General features: G+C 41.5%; 1 protein-coding gene across 3 annotated transcripts in view; it reads right to left on the bottom strand.

Moving 5' to 3' along the window:
• The window catches only part of LOC136021010 (septin-2), a 36,702-nt gene extending 26,299 nt beyond the window's left edge, over positions 1-10,403 (bottom strand). For 2 of the 3 annotated variants that reach the window (XM_065692751.1, XM_065692753.1), the window contains exons 1-5: positions 10,271-10,374; positions 4,881-4,932; positions 3,669-3,768; positions 2,091-2,177; positions 1,357-1,480 (exon numbers count right to left, since the gene is read on the bottom strand). In XM_065692751.1, the coding sequence (XP_065548823.1) occupies positions 1,357-1,480; positions 2,091-2,177; positions 3,669-3,768; positions 4,881-4,907 (338 nt within the window). In that variant the 5' untranslated portion in view covers positions 4,908-4,932; positions 10,271-10,374. The other variant, XM_065692752.1, reaches the window with a different exon arrangement.
• Between the last annotated feature and the right edge of the window lie 9,500 nt (positions 10,404-19,903).

Here is a 19,903-nt window from a genome sequence, read left to right as displayed (position 1 = left end):
TCCCACTGCAACTTCACTTCCAAACTTTCATTTAGTATATTATATAACTTCATTGCCTTCACTTCTGCTGTTTCTACAGCACATCGCTGAAAGAAAAGAAAAACCATGTCTGATAAGAACGTTTTTCAGAATGCTCCAGACAACGCAGCATTCTGTCAAGAAAAGATCACAAACATTTCTATTGGCATTATAGATGTTTATTTTATCAGCTATTTGCCTCCTTCCTGCTCATTACCTTATAGAACTCAAATCAAACAGTACTAGCTTTATGCTCCCTTTCTCTGCACAGTGACACTTCGTTTTCCTTAGGACTACCCCACACACACCACAAAAAATTGCCATCAAAACTAATGGATAAGCAAAATAAATAGTTAGCACCTCTTAAAAGACAGGTATGTAAAAAAAATAATCAAAGTTTAGCTCCTAGTTGCACTGCAATAATTCAGGCATCCTATAAACACATTAACATATCTCATCTTTATTTGGAAAAAAGTTCTCAAGGTAAGTTCGCCACAGTTAAAGAGAAGTGCATCATGATGATGATTTGGAAATTATATTTATGAGCAAACTTCCTATTTTACCAATTTCTTTCTTCTTGATCTTTATTCTAAAGCAATTGTCTATGTTGTGTGTACCTGCAGACAATTACTTCAGCTGTTAAAGACTAACAGCAATATTTAGGCCAGAGACAGCTAAGTAGCAGCTACATCATTAAAAAACAATTCTACCCAAATTGCTAGTAGTACACATAAAGGACAGGGAATTCAAGGTACCATATTAAAAACGTGGAAACTGAGTGAGCCAGAGATAGAGGAAGTAAAAGACAAAAAATTCCCTTCTGTCAGAGGCAGCTATAGAGACAAAAAGTTGACTGCAGTTGTCACAGAGAACCTTACTGGAGAGAAAGCCATTAATTTTGAGGGAGAATCACAGACAGCCTACGGAACACTAACCAAACCTTTTAAAAGCTTTCAAAGTTGTTAGAAAACATGAAGTTGTACAAAGTAACACAGTTTTACTGGGGATGTGTATTTTAGGTAACAAAAAATGTATGAGAAGCTTGATTTGAAAGCTCACACAAATGAAATGTAATGTCACTGATGATATGAAGATGAGTGCCCAGAATGCAGAAGTACTCAGAAAATTGTGCTTAACTGCGAGGACCCAGAAAAGACCCTCTACTACGAATTGAAGATAACATCCCATTAATGTTAAGAATAATGAATCTGTTGCTTCATTTTAGTACATCAAAGTTATCCAAAGACCACCAGCCGGATCACTTAAGTTCAGAGAGACAGACGCACCAGTGTTTTGTAAGATACGAACTATCAAGCAAAGCAGTATTTACACACATACCAGTCCTGGCTGTTAATAGCATCTCCATATCCTGGTGTGTCAACTACTGTTAAACGCAGTTTCACCCCTCGCTCCTCTATCTCTACTGTAGAAGCTTCAATTTGAACCGTTCTCTCTATTTTCTCTAAAATAAAGGAAAATTTTGATTGTTATTGTGCGTATCAATTGCTGCAGAAATCCCTGCAGGAGAGAGCAACAGAGGAGGAAATTAATCTGAAGTGTATCATAGCCAATGTGACATAAAATATTTTAAAGGAGAAAACAAGTTAGCTAGTCAAAATTTAACACCACATTTTTGTAAATAAACTAGAAGTAATGAACTAAAAAGAGGGGATTTACTCATGACTGCATGAAAAAAAAATACTAAAATACGCAAAAGCATGCTCAATTCTTTGTCAAAATCTATTTACACCTCTTAGCAGGATTTATGGCTTTACAGGCCAAAAACATTAGAGAAAATGGGGATTAGAGCAAAACCACATTTAGGTATATTGCCAGTTTGGGAGGCTGGGGTGGGGGGCAAGGGAAGTGTTGGTTATTTTAATAGCAATTGATAAACAGCAAAAGCTGAGTCTTTGAAAATAAAATGAAAAAATGATAGCTCAAAAATACAATGTGGAGGCTTAAAATACATCTAGAAAGGGTCTCACGGGTGAAGGTCTCACCAGAATGAAGCAATGATAATGTAGTATTTCATAGGGTATATGCTAAAGGAACTGCAAAACCATGTTTACCTGCAGCTCCAGGAATGTAACGTTCTGGATAAAGATCAGTCAGGAACAGACTGTTAATTAAAGTGGATTTTCCCAAGCCAGACTCACCTACAAACAAAATAGTTCAGGTTATTAAGCACATACACCTCTTATTCCAAAGCACCTCCTCTTTCCCTAAGCCCGCATTACGGAGGAAAACTAATCTGTTCATCAGGATCCACCCTAGCTTTTGATATAAAAACAAAGGTTCAGCAAAGTACTTTTAAAACCACAGGAAAAACAAGCCTCTAGTGTTTTTATAAACATTACATGAAAATCCTAAGTTCACTGTACTAGATTTCATAGTAAAAGCTGAAAGGTCATACGGCACTTGACTATACATCTAGAGACAGTCTGGTTACTTCGGGGAAAGAAAAGCTTTCTTTTTTTTCATTTAAACTTACAAAATCAGGAGCTGTAACTCTCCCGCTGAAAATTTCTGAGAGCTTTAAGGTTTTCCTAAGCTAGAAATTGAATCTGGAACACTGTTAAGAGGGAGAATGAATAAAGCGATCCCAAATTCGGAATGAAGCTTTGCACCCTTATAGTCAGGCTACATATGCCCTATGAAAAATGAAGCAGAAAATAGGAAGAAAATTATTCAAAATTCACCTGAGAAGTTCCAGTCAATATAAGTTTTGTCCTACAAAGTAATGAAGTTAAACCTGTACAAGCAGTTACTAACTGTGAATTTCAAAAAGTCCCTTTCTTCCCTAACCCAAGGGATCAAAGGAGTCAGCACTTAAAACAATTGGCCATGTTATTTTAGAGGCTACTAACACCTAATCTTAGACATGGAAAAGTTATCTGTATTTATCATCCCAAACTACACGAAATCAAAATCTCTACACTTATCATAAACTACCTGGTTATTTCACAGACATTGCTGAACGTTCTGTCACCAAATAATCCCAAAAGGCGCTACAGAGCAAAGAATTATAAGGAAGTGTTATACATTTCTCCTCATTTTCATTTTTCAGTAACATGTCATTCCAAAGTAACCACTACAAAAAGGCGATAGTACTCTGGACTCCCTTTGCACTTGTATAACATTAAGCTGATTCAATGCAAGTACAATTCAACACATCACTTCAAACAGCTTTGTGCCTGAGGGACTTTCCAGCAGACTCCTACAGGTGCTCATTCACAGAATAGGCAAATTACACATTTAGCGATAATATCGGCGTGAGTCAGTATGGAGCAGCAAACACAATAGCAGCATCACCATTCCAACAGCAAGATATTCACCATGTGCATTCATGCCTTCTGATGGGGAAATAGGAGTCAAAGAAAGATTAATCAACTATCCCTACCACCTGATGATGAGTCAGGATTACAAGAATGTCCTGTTAGCTCAAAGTCATCGTCTTTTATCACTGCAAATACTCATTCCTATCAAACATGACAACATATGAAGAGCTCTAATTAGAAAGTGCACAGAGCTCCAAAACCTTTTCTTCTGTATAAAAGCCAACTGCTACATAGGAAGACACACGTCTTTGTGAAAGAAATTTTGTTGTTGTTGTATAACAGTCACAAAGACTTAAACAAGGCACTTACCAACCACCATCAGTGTGAATTCAAAGCCCTTCTTCACGGATTTCCTGTGAACCTGGTTGGGCAGATTTGCGAATCCTACATAACCTGCTGAGTCAGAAAACTGACAAGAGAACAAAAGTTGAGTATAAATGAGATTCCTTTCCTCCTAAAAAGTTGAAAAGAGTTCAGCTGATTCTATACAATAAAGTGCAGAGATACATAAAACACATTGAAAAAATGGAGAATTAAACCATATTTTTCCTGCTATAGCAAGACAGACCTTGAAGCAGGCCTGTTTACCAAGCAGCCTGATACAAATGGGAATCTGGTAAGTACCTTGGGTTACACATAAACAAAAGTCTCTCCTCAAATAAAGAATCTGCAAGCTTGCAAGGACACACTATTATTAATCTTAAACTGTAAACATGGCTAAAAATCCCCCAGATTTTAAGCTAGAGAACAAAAATATCTGTTCAAAATCAGTACCTGCTGCTACTACCTTTTATAAAAATACATAATGCATACACTCATGCGTAGAAAAACAAGAACACTGTATAGTAATGCAGAGATTACCAACATATAACCACACAGAGATCTATCTGCTGCTTGCTAAGCTGTTCACCTGTCTTCACAATGGTTAACTTCTAACACAAAAGCAGGAAAAAGAAACATGTCTGAAAAACTTCTCAAAGAGATTTGGGCTATAAAAAGGGCTGTGTGCTTCACCATCTGTTATCAATTGACTGGAAAACTAATAAGAACCTAAACAAGAAGTGCAGCCACTTGCTTTAAGGACCTACAAGTTAGCTGGAACCAAATTGTCTTTACAGATGAGTTTACGACGAGAACAGTTTTTATGCCATGCTACACTTCCAGTGGTGCTGGGAAAATACAGGGGAAATCACTTCAAAGGCAGTAATTATTAGCTAACAATCCTTTAAAACCCACTCAGAGAAATACATGAGAAATGAAGGTTCGTCAAATTAACTCTCCTTAGATAAAGGCACCATTCTAAATATGTAAGCAAACATTGAATGTCCAGCAATCATCCAAAAGCCTATTTCTAGAAACACATGCAAGCTCTGTTTCTACTAAGCAGATCCTTTTGAGAATCACATATGAAGCAATAAGGTGTCACTTATTCACTGTTTTGCCAGTTCAATAAAATCACAAGCATTTTCGGAAGTTCAATAGATTCTAAACGAAGTTTTGGCCATGCAGCCATTTCTTTACCTTAACTTTTTCACCTGATTGAGACATGTTTTGTCACTCCAAGGTTCAGACACTGGAAAATAAAATCCAAAGTGCATGTTAGCTGACTTGAGGGTTACATTAATTTTAAGTTTCAATTGATCAATTGCATACAATCACATTGTATTCTGGCAGAACAAAATGTCACATACTCAAAGACTAGAAGAAAAAAAACAAGCCATAATCAATATACTGGTTTATGTGAAGCTATTCAGAGGAAAGAAATTACATAGGGTTATCTAACCCAGAATAGTTCACTGAAATACTTAAAAGTTCTGAAACAGATTACTTTAAAACTCAAAGCATTAAAATTCAGTATCCTTAAAGATCTCTCATCCTTCCTGTCTTTAAAGAAGGAAAAATATCTACCAGAAGCTAATGCTGAGTATTCATGGTACTCCTGATGTAATTTATTTTAAAGTTCTGATTCTGTAGTAGTTAGCTAATAAACCCCAAAATTCAAATACTCTCTGTTGCCAACCCCCTGTACAGAACAGCATAAGGAAATCCTTTTTCCTTCCATTTTTACACTTTCCACTTTGGAATTATATTTTTCTTAAAGATGGTTTGACATAGGTAAATGTAGCGTGTCATCCACAACATAACACCTGAGAATCATTACTATATGCAACAATTATCCTGAGAACAAGATAAATCTGGGATTTCCAGATAAATGTTATAATATTATTTTCAGTCACTTCAAAGTACTATCACTGAATATGAACACTACGCCAAACACTGGCAGTTGGCTAACCCACACTGGACATGAAAATTCACTCTGATCTGAAGGACTATCAGAAAGATGTATTCTTTAGTTTCAGGCACAGAACAGCTGGGGTTTGGCAAGCCCTTATCTTTTTGCTCAAGGATGTTAGTTGTGCTATAGATTAGCTATCACGGCAATAGCAAGGCCCTTTTATTTAGGGCAGCCACAGCACTGACAGGAAACGCAGGAGCGGCAGAAGCACTTCACAGCTTGGTTTGTTGACAACAGCTCCTGGCCTGGGGAAGCAGGGAAGTGACCTATGCAGGCACCTGTGTGTTCAGACATAAATGCTTTCCTGTTGGTTAGCTGCAGTCATCCTAGCAGGATACAGCCCAGTTTCTGACACTGGCAGTCTGACAGTCAAATCCTAGCAGAGACACACTAAGCTTTGGACTGAAAGAAAAGCTGAAGTTAATTGCAACTTGGAGTTTTAAAGAAAACGTCTTCAGCTCACATGGCACTTCATTTGCCCTGAAGCAGACATTTTAAATCCTGGCAGCTGTGCAGACACCAGCCTCCCTGTAAGCAAGGAAAATTGTTTGGCTTAGTTTATTCCTTCAACTTCCCTCCATGCGCTTGCTAATGAAAGCCTAATACATCCATTGCCTATAAAATGAGGAGGTCCTGATCCTAATCATCTTCTGATCACCTCCAGTTGGGTATTCCTCAAAACAGCCTGGGAAACATCCCTTCAGAATGGTTTTGAAAAAGCCAGTCACAGCCTCACTGAGGGATGTAACTCATTCTTCTGTCCACATCTTGTTCCTACATTTAGAAACCTCTGTTGTCACCTTGTCTATAAAATCATAGACAAGGTGACACAGTAATATAATTACTATGTTACAAGTAACATAATTCAAGAGTTTAGCGAAGTTCCTAAGTAGTCACTGAGTGTTACTGTAGCTTCATCTTCTTGGCCCATTTCCCACAGTAAGGCCAGATGAGAAGCCACCCAGAGCAACTGCTATAGTTAAACCTGAGAAAAGGGAGCAATTCAGATTTAAATATGCACGGTAAATTCTCAAACGACTCCTGCTTTAAACTGACAGTATAGTCACATCCATTGCAATATTACCCCAGCTAGTGGATTAAAAAGAAGAAGTGTCACAATTCTTGTCAACTGAGTACAACTCATCTGGCTTCAAAATTAGCATGTCATCTCGTAAAAAGCTAAATTTACGTTAAGTTGTTCCACAAATAGAACTTACAAAGCCTGTTTCCTACCAGGCAAACCACACTCACTTTGTGTCTTACTCTGACCAAAAAGCCACTGTAGCCAAAGCTGCAAACAGCTTCCCTGATCATATCATGACTGCAGCACATACTTAAATGTATGTGTACAGCAAGCATCCAGTTAGTTATTTCCCACTGCGTTTTGTTAAACTAGAAATACGTTAATTAAAACTTAGCTAAGCAACAACACCACAAAAAACCACCACCCAAATGAATGAGCCCACTGTTCCACACCACCCAAACAAGGCACTGAGGTTCAAAATGAAGCCTGTTATCCAGCCTCAACACATTTTGCAATTCATAATACTGCCCTCATGAGGTTTCCTAGAAAAGTATTCCACCAACCATGCTCCCCACATGACCTGGGCCATCTTCCTGAAGCTTCGCCATATCATTGCAAATCAAACCCTTAGAATTAGCAAAATACTAGATGTTACATTGTCACATCTTTTTACAGCACCAAATAACCATAGTGCTTACAAGTGACAACATGTCAATGGACCAGAGTACCCAGAGTATCAATGACTGCTAAACACCTGAATGCGTCTACATTCAACTGAGTCAAACATTAAAATACTGTGAAGCTATGTATTTGACAACACTCTGCATAGTCCCACATCTGGAAATTGTAGTTTCATTATTATGGAAAATTCATTAAAAATTAAAAACAAATAACAAAGGCAAAGCAGAGCAAGCCATCACTGTTCTGTTTGCCCTAGATTTTCAATGAACTATTTCAATCATTATGAAATAAGCAAAGCAGCACATGCAAAATATTTCAAAGATAAAGGAATAGATAAGGTACACTTGGATTAACTTGCAAAAAAGCAGTGAAACTACTTGTAACTGGGGCCCCATTTAGCAGGTCTAGCAGAAAAAAAGGGACACTGCTACAGCATAGGAAGGTCCAAATCAGGTTTTGAACAGTGGATAATGTAACAAAGTTTCACTTTGGATCCCAACAAATTCCTATCCTAAACAATTTGCTGTTCAGTGATCGAAGGGAACAGATTACTACTAAATTCAATTACAATTGCCTCCTGTACAAATACAAAGACCTGGAACGTGCCATCCTACCGTCTTCTGCTAAGAACAGTGTTCCAGGGAAAGAGAAAGAGAGGGGAAGGAAAATGGGTCATTTCCTTTGTTCCTGTCAGGATGCAAGAAGTGAACTGCTAGGAACAGGCAGACTGGGAGCTTCTTAATAGGAACTAGCACAAAGAAAACTCTGAAAAATGTACAAAGAGTGCTTCCATATAAGGATATTAAACAACACTTTAAAAGAATGACTTCAGAGTGACCCTAACAACCATCTCCACAAGCAGAGCAGAGCAGTCCCTGAGCTATCACATGGGACCTCATCTGAGGTAGGTAATTCTGATACTTCTGAAGAAGTATTTAAGAACCTAATAAGGAACCACAGAAAAACAGTAAAGTGCTGGAAATAGTCTCAACAACATCAGCATTCTCAAGTCACGTTTTCAGACTTAAAGCAGACAGTGAAAAACACCGGGAAAGTGGCAGTAAAATACCAATATTTGTGGTTTCTCACAAAAAGAACTACAAAACCCCACAAAGAAATGGCAGCCAAGTATTGAGGCACACAAATAACTTTAAAAAATAATTATAACTTCCCCAAGTATCTTACATACAGAAAATCAAGGGAATTGTGTGAAAATTAAAGATTTCCTCACTGTATTCCAACCCGGATATAGAGGTAGTCAAATACAAAGGAGGTAGCTTTTTTTTTCCTGCTTGTTTATGCTATCAAAGTCGTATTAATCACCCCACTCTGTCAAACAACAGCAGAGCTGTTCTCTATGTCAGGCTTCGTTCCCATCACAACCTCATCTCTGCACCTCAAAAACCCCTCCCAGAACTTCCAAGGAGTGTCCCTCCAGGTGATTCAACTTTCCCCATTAGAACCAATGTTACCAACTGAAGGAAACCTCTTTTACACAGGAACAACTGAATATATTTCTGTATTACTGTTATTCTGGAAAGTAACTGCATATCACTTCCAGGATATACAAAATATAACAGCAAATGCAACAAACCAGGACTGGCACTTGCAGGTAGACCATGCTGAGTGTATGCCACTGCTCTGTATCTGGATTAGTACTCAGAAGTTTTACAGACTTCGTTCTGATGATGCATTTGAACCAGTAACACACCTTATAGATTATGACTGGAAATGAATGCATTGCAGTTTGTCAAAATTCGTAACATCTCTGTGACTTAACAGCACATGTATGCACAGCAAAGGGAGAAGAGGACCGAGCACTGAGAGAATCATGTGTGAGTACTGCTCTTAAAAGGAAAAGGTCTAGAAAAAAAGCAATGTGTCAATCCAGAGCTCTAATCTTAAATATTGTATTTAAAGGCCCATTTCAATGTTAACATACTGCTCCAGACAACTTCCTTTCCTAGTTATTTCAATGAATACAGTCACTTAAAAAGCACAAAGGTGGCAATGATACAGTCCACATTAACAATCAGTGTTAGTAATTACATGCTTCCTACGCAAGCAGCTTTTGACACGATTTTCCCAGAGTTACTCTATCAGAGGAAAACACTGTGAAGGAGCTTTTCTTAAAAAACTAAACATATTAGCCACAGTCACTTATCAGAATACAGGCAGCTCTGCCTCATACCCACAAAGCTGAAGTATAACTGTGTGGATACTGGCAAAGCACAGCAAAACGTGGTAAGTTAGTATTTTAAGTTGCTTTCAAATCATGCCTGAGTCCCATGATACCACGCACCCTCCAGCCTGTGTGTAACCAATTTAAGACCTTAAAAAAGACCACAGAAAAGGTAAAGCACTCTGCTGCCAACCCTGGAGCACGTTGCTCTGTGTACTGGTGAGTTACATTGCTCCTGCAGCATCCCCTTGTCCCCGGTACTCGGCCACGCGTGGTGGTGCCATTTTTAAAATATCCGAGGAATGCCAATGGAGACAGAACTTCCTGCTCCGTCCTCGCCCGCATCTGCGGCTACATCCTGCCGGGCACAGCCCAGCACCACAGGGGCCTCCCCACATGCCCAAAGTAACGCACGCCCTGCTCTAAAATAAACTGAAGCGAGCCAAAACCAGTGCAAGACCCCGATACGCTCTTCCCCTCATCATCCACTAACTCCAAAAGCCTCGTCCCGGGCAGAGGGAGGCCGAAGCCAAGCCGCTGGGCCGCACACGGCGCACTCACCACCGCGGGCGAGCTGCGGGCACCGGGAGGGGACAGAGCCCGTACGGCTGGCCGCGGGGCAGAGCGGTGCGCAGGGAGCGGGCACGGGCCAGAAGGAGCGGAGCGGTGTGCGGGACACGAGTACCCACCCGCCGGCTGGAGGGCGCGACCTGACCCCTGCCGCTTACCTGAGCCCTCAGCCTCCTCCGCCACCGCCTGTCCTCCAGGCCGCGATCCGGATACCTCCCCCGCGCAGTCCTCCGGCATCCCACATGCCACCGCGGCCGAGCGCCTGCCTACCTTCCGCATAACTCTATGGTAGGAGCTGCTTCCCGGGATAACGGCGAGGCCCGGCCCCGGAGTGAGCGAGAGGGGGGATAGAGCGTCTTCTTGCCCTGCCCGCTGGCCTGGGTGGCAGCGAGCGGGCCGGCCCACGTTGCCCTGGTGACCTCCTCGCTCAGGGCTCGCCGGCCCGGCCGCCATGGGGGCGCGGTGTGGGAGCCAGGACGCAGCGAGGGTCCGGCCGCGGGAGTGGCTCAGCGGCGGGTGTTTTCCGGGACATTCCGTAGCTAACAGCTAACGTGGTCCCGGGGGGACGGCCCGCAACCCGGGCGAGCGGCTGCCTCCCGCCCGGGGACCCCGGTTCCCTACAGCGCTTCAGTGGGCAGCGGCGCCGCTGATGCCCGTGGGGATCCTGCAGCGGGGCAGGTCAGTTCCTGCTATGGGCCTGAGTGCCCTGCTCCAAAATACCGAGCGTCTCCTGGTGCTGCTGGCCTCACAAAGTAAAAAACGTGGGAGAAAGGCTCATCTGGCAGGGCCACCCCTCACGGGGGTCACTGCACCCCGACTATACCACACGGTAGGCAGTGCTACAGTGGTAACAGCTTTGAAATGATACGAGGCTGTCTTTCTACCCCAATTTCACATCGTGCCAGCATCTGTCTTGTGCAAACAGCCCGGGTCTAGAGCTACATACACGAGTTAACGTTCAAGAATGAAACAGTCAGACCCCATTCTGCTTAAAATGCCTCTGTCTCAAATCGTTTGATTCCTATTTCCTATGCAAGTAGCTTTGAGGTTTTAGTGATACTCCTCACAGTGGAAAACCTTTTGTTACAGTAGGTGCAATAGCCAGGGAGAGCTCTACCTTAAGCTCTGTGCCATTTGACTGTAATGCAGTATATAATACAAGCCTACTTGGTTTTCAACTGCTCATCCACATGTGAGGCAAATTTCTCTCCCAAACATCATGCAAAACCCCCAATGTACTCGTTTTACCTATATCACTGCCACCTTCTCTTTCATCACAGCAGTCCCTCTGGTTAAGTGAGGGCCATCCTGGTCGCTAACATCGCTGAAAGGGTGGGTGGAATTCTCGCTAACAAGGTCTCTGAGACTCCAGCAGACATAAACCTGCAGTGTAAATGACACCTGCAATCAGATTACAGAACCAGATCCCTTTCTCCTGGTGGAACAGTGTTACACAGCTCAAACACTCAATACAAATTTGCCAAGGTATCAACAGTTGAAGGAAGACTTTTTCCAAGGTTCAAGAACTGTGTTCGGGAGAGTTCCTAGTAATCCCTCTGGACATTTTGCAGAGTGGGGTTTGTATGTGCAAGCTCACAGCAAATCTTTTGACTTACAGTCTTGAACACAAAGAAGCACATTTCTGGTTTTTTCTGTATTTCCATCCATTAAACAAATAGGGTTGCAGCTCCCAACAGGAAAATGTGGAAGTGAAAGAAATGTGGCTGCAGGCAGACTAGCATTATTTGTTAATTCACATTGTGCTCATATTATCAGCTGAGCATTGATGTGATCTGAGTAAGAATAAGATAAAAGCCAATGAAAGGGCAACCAAGTTCCATTTCCTAGGACAAAGTGTAATGTTACCACACAAAGTAGTGTTACACACTACCTTCTTGGAGGAACTAAAAGGTGGCATTTCAGATTTCTTTAGAGGTTAAGGTCTTATTTTAAATTATTCCCTGGTCATCCACATAGGTGTTTTGTACCATCACCAAAGGAACAACAGTGGCAATTTTTCTTTCACTAAATTAGAACATGGTGATGCACACAGTATTTCACACACATAAACTGCTATTACACGTAACTATTAGTACTTGAAGAAATTACAAGAGATTAGTGTGGACAATGCTGTACTACAAACTGGCATCCACACAGAGCCTGCTGGAAGTTCCTGTTTTCCCATAATTGTCACTCCTTTCCTTTGGCAGGATTTAATGCAATGGGTGAAACCTTCTCCAGAAATGTCAAATGCCACATTATTGCAGTTTACCAATGGTTTTCCCAAGTCATGGCTCAATCAGATGGCTGACCAACTGTCACACAAAAGCTTCAGGCAAGTCACAATCATCCCAAAACAGTCCCATTGTGCCAGAAAGTAACACAAGGAAGGGCACTTCGGGTAAGAATGGAGGTCAGGTCTCACCAGTGCCCTACCCCTGCAGTGCCCAGTAGCAGATGCTTTGGAAAAGATAAAAGAGTGTCGTGTCTGTGTATCCTCCCAGCTTCCGGCAATCTGGAGCTCAGCAGCTTCCTGAGCCAGAAGTTTTATCTTGATAGTCTTCTCTTCCATGAATTTTTCTTGTTGCTTTTTGAACCCATCTCAACTTTTGACATTAAAGAGCATCCTGTGACAAGGAGTTTTACAGTGCGCTATGAACATGTACTTTTGTTACTTTTGAAAGCAGTTATGAGACTTGTTATGAAATCACAGCATGCAGGATCACCAGCAGCAGAGCTGAAATAATTTGCTGCATATAACTAAGAAATGCTGCACTGCAGAAGCCTAGAGAGAACGCATGCCCACAAAAGGTGTACAGCATATTTGTTATTTCTCACACTGCTATTAGGAAAGGTGTAAATAGAATAAATTGTTGTATTGGAGAACACTGTTCCTTCTAAACGGTTAAATAACCTAGAGATGTTAACGCAGTGAACAGCTGCCTGGCTGTGAATCGCCCATTCCCATAATTATTATTTCTGAAAGAATTTTGTTTTATTCTTCCCTTGAAAGCTCAAAAGCCTTTTATAACAGTTCCTGGTACATCTCAGTTTACATTATCAAAAGTACGATTAGAGTCCTTCCTTGAATTCAAATCTTAACTTTGTGTGGAGCCACGTCTTAGCAAGTTAGAAATACCGCACACATTCAGCAAAAATACTCTATCTCTTTTGTTCTGCTCCTTAACAGAGAAACTGGTGTGATACTGATTATAATAAAATAAATACCACCATGTAACTGAAAATTGAATTTTGATAAAACTATCTCATGTCCCTTGGCATTGTTTTGATTAAATTTACATTTATAAAAGGTATATTGCTAAGACAGAATAAAACTGTCTCTTTTCAGCTATAAGATCCTTTTAACTTGATTTTCTTTTAGTTGAGTCTGTTCCTCACATAGCTGAATATGTGGAACTTGAGCCTAAAATTGTGTGTGATTGCTGTAATGGCTGCACTGTAAGAGCAATTCATGGAGGTACTGGCCCACTAATGTAAGACACGGAGCACCTTGATCTCTCCCAATCTTCCCTCAAGATAAAAGTACTCAAGTCCTGATTAAACAGCATATTCTTAAGCATATGCATAAGCCCTTTTAATTTCCTAAGATTTGAGTCTGTGTTTGATTCAGAATATTCGTGTATGCTTTGCTAAATTATAGTACATGGCTTCAGGACCAAGACTGTGAGAAATAAATTGTTACGAGCTCACTGTGGGCGACATCCCCTTTTAAAGGATTACCAGAGAAAAAAGCACTTTGAACATAACTTGTGTGAATGTTGGATACTCTAATTTAAATATTCCCTAGGCTAATTTTCAGTATTTGGGTGTGCTGATAGACAGGAATTTAAGGGCAAACTTCCCATTCTCTGTTAGCATTTGGTGAACCGCTGATTTGATCGAAATACTCTGCTGTGTAGTGCTTTATCTAAGGAATCACTAATGGGTGAACCATATTAACATCTCCAATTTTCTGTATTATTGCAGCCATGCTGCATTGGGATTCAGAAAGTCACGTCCCCTGAAAGCTGGTCTCACTGCTAAGCCCCTCTGAAGCATGCAGCTCAGGGCTGGAACTCTGCTTATGTACAAACAGGAAGCCAGTATCTGTGGATGCACCAGGATTTATTAACACAAGCTACTTTACAAGTTATTTAGTAATCCATAAGAAAATCTGCAACAGATAAGTGTTTCCCCTTGCTGAAAAAAAAAACAACAACCCAAAAAGCAAAAAAACCAAATGCATTTTTAGTAACGCACCACAGGAAATAAAGATTACATTTGAATTAGAGCAGTCTCAGAGGAATAGAAGTGGGGGTTTGCATTTGCAAGCACGCACAAGCCTAGCTTTTCAAGATGCTAATTATGGCAGCCAAGAAGCAATAAGAAGAATCTACAGCTTTTTTCTGGAATAGGACCCATTTTTGCATCTTTTCACCAATAACAACCATCCTTTCGTCTCACTGAAGCCAGCTTTACTTTTAAGAAGGGAATCAGGATTGACAAAACAGATGCATGCTATTCCCAAAGAAGAGGCTTGTCTCTGACTTGTCTCAGAATAGGGACAACACTACTGAGAGTTAATCACTCTCAGAATCAGAGGAGGTGTCCCAAACCTCTCACGTATTCTCAGGAACACAGATTTCCTGGGACACTAGATAAATGTGCTGTTTCCCATCGCTGGTCCTGAACAGTTTTCAGTAATTTCATGGTCATATCTTTACTAATTACTTTCAACATCTGCAATGTATATTTAAAACAATGGCATTTGTCCCTGCTGACGCTGTTCTTTACAAAATGACATCTGATGTGATTTCCCAACAATTAACATGGGAAAAAGATCTACCAGGATCCTGGTACACCACAATCTGTGGAAGGAGGTTAACTTTGGAAGAGGACAAAATTAAATTACAGTTCTCCTGGTAGGAAACATGACATAGAATGGACCCATAAGCATGAAACAATGTATATTTCCTATAGCTACTTCCCCTCTCTCCAGCCAAGCTTCAATACATTCTCAAGAGCTCTCCATAGCATTAAGGAGAAGTATTTGAAGGTACATGGCCTAAGCGTATATTCCATGTGATCTCTTAGCTAATGGGATTATCAGGCTGTTTAGATGCTCATCTACAGATGGGACATTCTAAGCTTTGGGGAAGAGCCATCATTCACCATATCCACTGCCCTGAAACACTGTTAACACAAGGCTGTGGCTGTCCAGTGACACCGCAGCATCCTCTCAAAAGCCAAATTCAGAAAACAAGGTGCTAAGGAGTTAGGTGCACAGCAGCTCACCAGTGCAGCCCAGCAGGTCTGGGCAGTGGTGACTGGAAATGTTACTGTCAGGGAGGTGCTTTAGTAAGACATGAAGATCAATTTCAACCAAGGGGAAGTTTCAAATGTTGATCAAGAAATTTGCATGTAGAGGAATTCAAGTAGGGAGGAACCCAGTTCTAACGATGGTTTAGCACAATTAATTTTCTCATTATGTGAGGAAAGAGCTCTGAACACTGCCTCAGTATTCTCACTATGTGTAGCCCAGCCAGAAGCCCCTGCTTCTGGCTCCTTGGCAGAGCTAGTGGGAGTTCAGCAAGAAACCCCAGGTAGAGGGCGTATGTGAAGCACAGAGACTGATACAGGGCTAGGGCAACTTGTTTGAACAGACATACAGCAGCAAATATATGAAGGCTGGAAGCAGATTTGTAACCTCTTTCACTGTTTTTCCAACTACATATATTTGTTTCTTTCCTTTCTTTTACGTGAGTCATGTCACATCACCACTGAGGAGAAAGAGTAGCGTGGGCTTCCATTTCTCAATTCCGAAGGGCAGCAGCAGCACTTGTACTAAAAAAGGTGTTGGATCCTACATCGTTAGTGGCAGTCATAGAGTTACTGGTTACTGGTCCTTCTTGCAACATTCTGGAGTGCTTTTTAAACCATTGCTTCTCTTTGTTCAAAAGATGAACTAAGAGAGGAAGTGACAATTTCATGTTAACCACTTCAGCTTGTTTTCAAAAGAAATGATCTTGGGGTAAGTCCTATGGTGAAATTGTGCACATTGATTTTGAAACAGCCTGTTCATTTGACAAGGACTCATTCCTACGTGTCAGTCTTCTGATATGTCACACTGATCTGAAGACACATTGGCACTGCCAATATGCAGGAAATCCAAGGAAGCCTATCTTACTGTGGAAGATGACGTGTGCACTCCAGCTCCAACTAAATCTCTTCTCTTGGGAAAAACAGTTGCATTTTAAAGGATAATTCACAAAGGAGTACTCTTCACTGAGAAAACTTGAGTTTTCTAAATAACGAACAGGCCCTGCCTAAAACTCTGTATTTATAAATCTCCTTGCCTTCATTTCAGCAATAATTAGAAGACAAAATCTGACACAAAATCTATATCTAATAGGATTCCTGATTCTTTGCCTCTGCTTATTCAAAAGTTATGGTAAGCTGTCTTGAGACCACTGGACTTTTAATTCATCTTTTGACACATACTCTGTTTTATTCCTACAAAGAATACCAGGCTTGTGCATAAGCTTGATACCAAATGCCATTTACTTCTCTGTCTTCCAGATGCTTAACATTTTAGGCAGCAGAAGCATGTAGGTAAGGGACGTTTTGCAAGTTAGAAACCAAGCGTGCTCTGCCGACTACAGTTCAGGTCCCCAAAAGCAAATCTACATTGCTACTGGGATGCTTTTGGGCTGAGCAAAACCCTAGCAAGACTGGAGGATTGGGCACAGCAGTTCTGTGCTGTTGTATGGGGCTCATACGCTGAGACAGGCAATGCTGCGAAGAGCCTGGACCCCCCTTAGGAGCCCTCCCAGTAACTCTGTGCCTGGTATTTGTCTTGATTATGTCAGGAAAAGAGTGAAAACACAATCACCTCTAATCCCAAAGCCCCTCTTGCTATAGCATGGTTTCTGTGCAATTGTTCTCAGCTTGAATACCACTTCCTCCCATTTGCACAGGCTGCAAAGCCCCTCATATATCCCCCCTCCCCCCGAATAATTCAATAAATACATAGTTGGAGCAGTAATAGATATAATGACATTAAAGGTCATTTGCTAATGAGTTACTTTGCTGGAAGAACATCATGCCTTTGAACTTAAAGGAATCCGGAGTTTACCAGCAATGATTTAACTTAAAAGTAGCAATTTCTTTACTTAACATCCCAAGCAAAACATCATGCTGATTTGTGTTTCCTTTTAAGAAATTAGAACCTTTTAATTTCTGGGATTTTAAAGTAACTCTTGGTGTTGTGACATTAACGCCATCAGAAGCCACAATGTGCTGAAGCTGGTGGGGTCCACAGGCCCCCCAAGCAGCTGTGTCTGTCAAGTTACCAGTAAGTTACCAGTGCAGACCAGTGTTCACCTTGCAACAATAGGCTCAGTAAGGGTAGTTAGTGCAACAGGCTCACTTTCAGGATCGGGGAATAGAGTAATTAAAAATGAAGGTTGTTGCCAATAGCCAGGGTAAAAGTTAATATCTGGGCTAAGGAAAAGAAACAAACAGACAAAGGTGAAATACCAGGAATGGAAATGCCTCTTAAGCAGAAAGGTTCATTTACCCTGTGATTATTAAGCATGTATTTCCCCAGAGAAATAATTGCCTTGGATTAAGTGATTTGTAGGAATCAGTTGCTCGGTAACAGGTAGCAAGGGAAGGTGGGGTGAGGGCTGCAGAGGTAAAACAAGCCATGTGCTGGTCTCCCTTCTCAGCCCAAAGAGCCTGGCAGCTGCAAAGGCCCTATGAATGCCTCCCGTCTGGCACAGGAGCATACACAGGCAATTTATCAGAGGAAACTTGGAGTTCTGTGCTCCCGGGCAAGTGGCAAGGGTGGGGCTTTCCTGTGCTTACAGGCTAAGATAACTGGCATTTCTTCCCCCCCCCCCCCTTTTTTAATTGTTCTTCTGTGCTGTTTTCTATATAATCATTATTATCATCATAAATACAGATGTTATCCAGCTTCAGCTTGTGTTCTGGGTTTCTTCCTGTTCACCTCTGAGATATCTCTGTCTCTGGTTCTTTTGCACATTCTCCTCTCCCTGACACCAGGGACTTTTCTGAGCGATTGTAAGCAGCCTCAGTTTGACAGACTGCACAGCTCCAGTCACACATTCCTCCTGGACTTGCACAATGGAATTTAGAGTTTTAAGTAATTGAAGTAAACTGTATGTATGTCATATACAGCTGGAAGAGGAGATAACTCCTTCTAACTCCGTTCACCAGGCTGCCTCTGTTAGGAAGGTATTTTCCATGCTAAAAATGTTTATAGCTCCTCAAGCAGAGATAATCAATGGGAGCCTGCAGTCATCATGTCTCAGCATGTCCACACCATGACGGTCCACAAGCTGCTGATGTTCTCCTGTTTCTTTTTTTGGGTGTCTTGTGGCTAAAGTTTGTCTTCTGGTTGGAAAAACAAAAGAAGTGAAAGGCCACATCCAGTGCACTGTGATCTTCCTGTTACCAGCACTGGGGTCTTCTGCAGAAGAGTCATCAGTCAGGATGTAAGTAGAGCATTGCTCAGTGTTAACCGTTACATCAGTCACGTCCTCAGCTGTCAAAGCATGTGGTTCCTTTAACTTTTGCTTACCATTTCTCGTGCTGCCTCTTACGCTTCACAGACATTTCCATTCATGCTGCATTCATATCAGTCTTGATATTTCCATCACAACTCTATGTATGCCATAATACATACTGTAAACTTCTGTACAACAGAGAAAACTGCTTACACAAGGATTGGAAAGGTGTTCTTTTCAACTCTGTGATCTCTAAACTAGGATATTTGAACAACTGAATAACTAGGATATCACTAGGATAACTGAAGCTAAATCTGGTCAAATCAGTTCAAAAGTCAGTATGAACATAACTTTCAATTTTGTATAAAATATTTGAATTTATTTTATGATAAACCAAAGCAAACCCAGTTTGAATCAAAACAAGCTTTTCTCAGGGCATCCAGTAGAAAGCCAGTGGATCGCAGCTCCTTGTGAGTGCTGTGAGGTCTGTTCTACTGCAGCTGTAACAGCAACATTTGCACCACAAACTGCATCTGCCAGCCTGGGGGACTGTAAGATGCTGTTGGCCTGCAGAGACTGAACCAAGGTTTTTGCAAGAGCAATCCAGGATGTCAGTGGTCCACATGGAAAGACTGTAGCAATTCAATGTCTGCATGGCCTGTTAACAAAACCTTTTGCAAATACACTTAACTCATTGATGCACCATAAAGATTTTAAGTGCACTTGAGCAATTGATATAGTAAAGTGAAGTCTGAAATCTTTGTGGCAACATACTGAAATAGAATGCCTCGCTCTTGGCTCCAATAGCAAACTGGAGTTTCATGCCTGGTGTAAACTGGGAGCACTTATTCTTCCTGTACTGAATTAAGAATCTGTCTACTGGTGCAAATCCCATATTCAAAGATCTTCCATTTTCGGGTGGTTCCTAAGGTGTGGTGGTGCTTGCTTACACTTTTGCCTGTCAGTGTGCAAGAGGTAGAGATGCAAGTCAGTACACTTAGTCTTTTGGAAAATGATCGGTTAGGCTCTGATAATCAGGACGCCCGTACTGCTGGGTGTCCGCATTGGCAAGACCTCTTTGAACGTCTGCCCGCGGACTTTATCAGTAAGTAGGAAATACCGACGCGACGGGTCTGAAAGGAAGAAGCCTGAGCCACCGAAATCCAGGGCGAGATTACTCCAGCCCCGCTTAACTGGAAGCAGGCAGCGTTCGTGCGAGCTGCCCCTGGAGCCGGGCGCCGGGGCGAGCAGAAGGACATC

This window comes from Lathamus discolor, chromosome 12, assembly GCF_037157495.1.
Source record: "Lathamus discolor isolate bLatDis1 chromosome 12, bLatDis1.hap1, whole genome shotgun sequence".
NCBI classification, from domain to species: domain Eukaryota; kingdom Metazoa; phylum Chordata; class Aves; order Psittaciformes; family Psittacidae; genus Lathamus; species Lathamus discolor.
The sequence above is the reverse complement of the archived record's forward strand: the minus strand, read 5'-3'. Positions and strand labels throughout refer to the sequence as shown.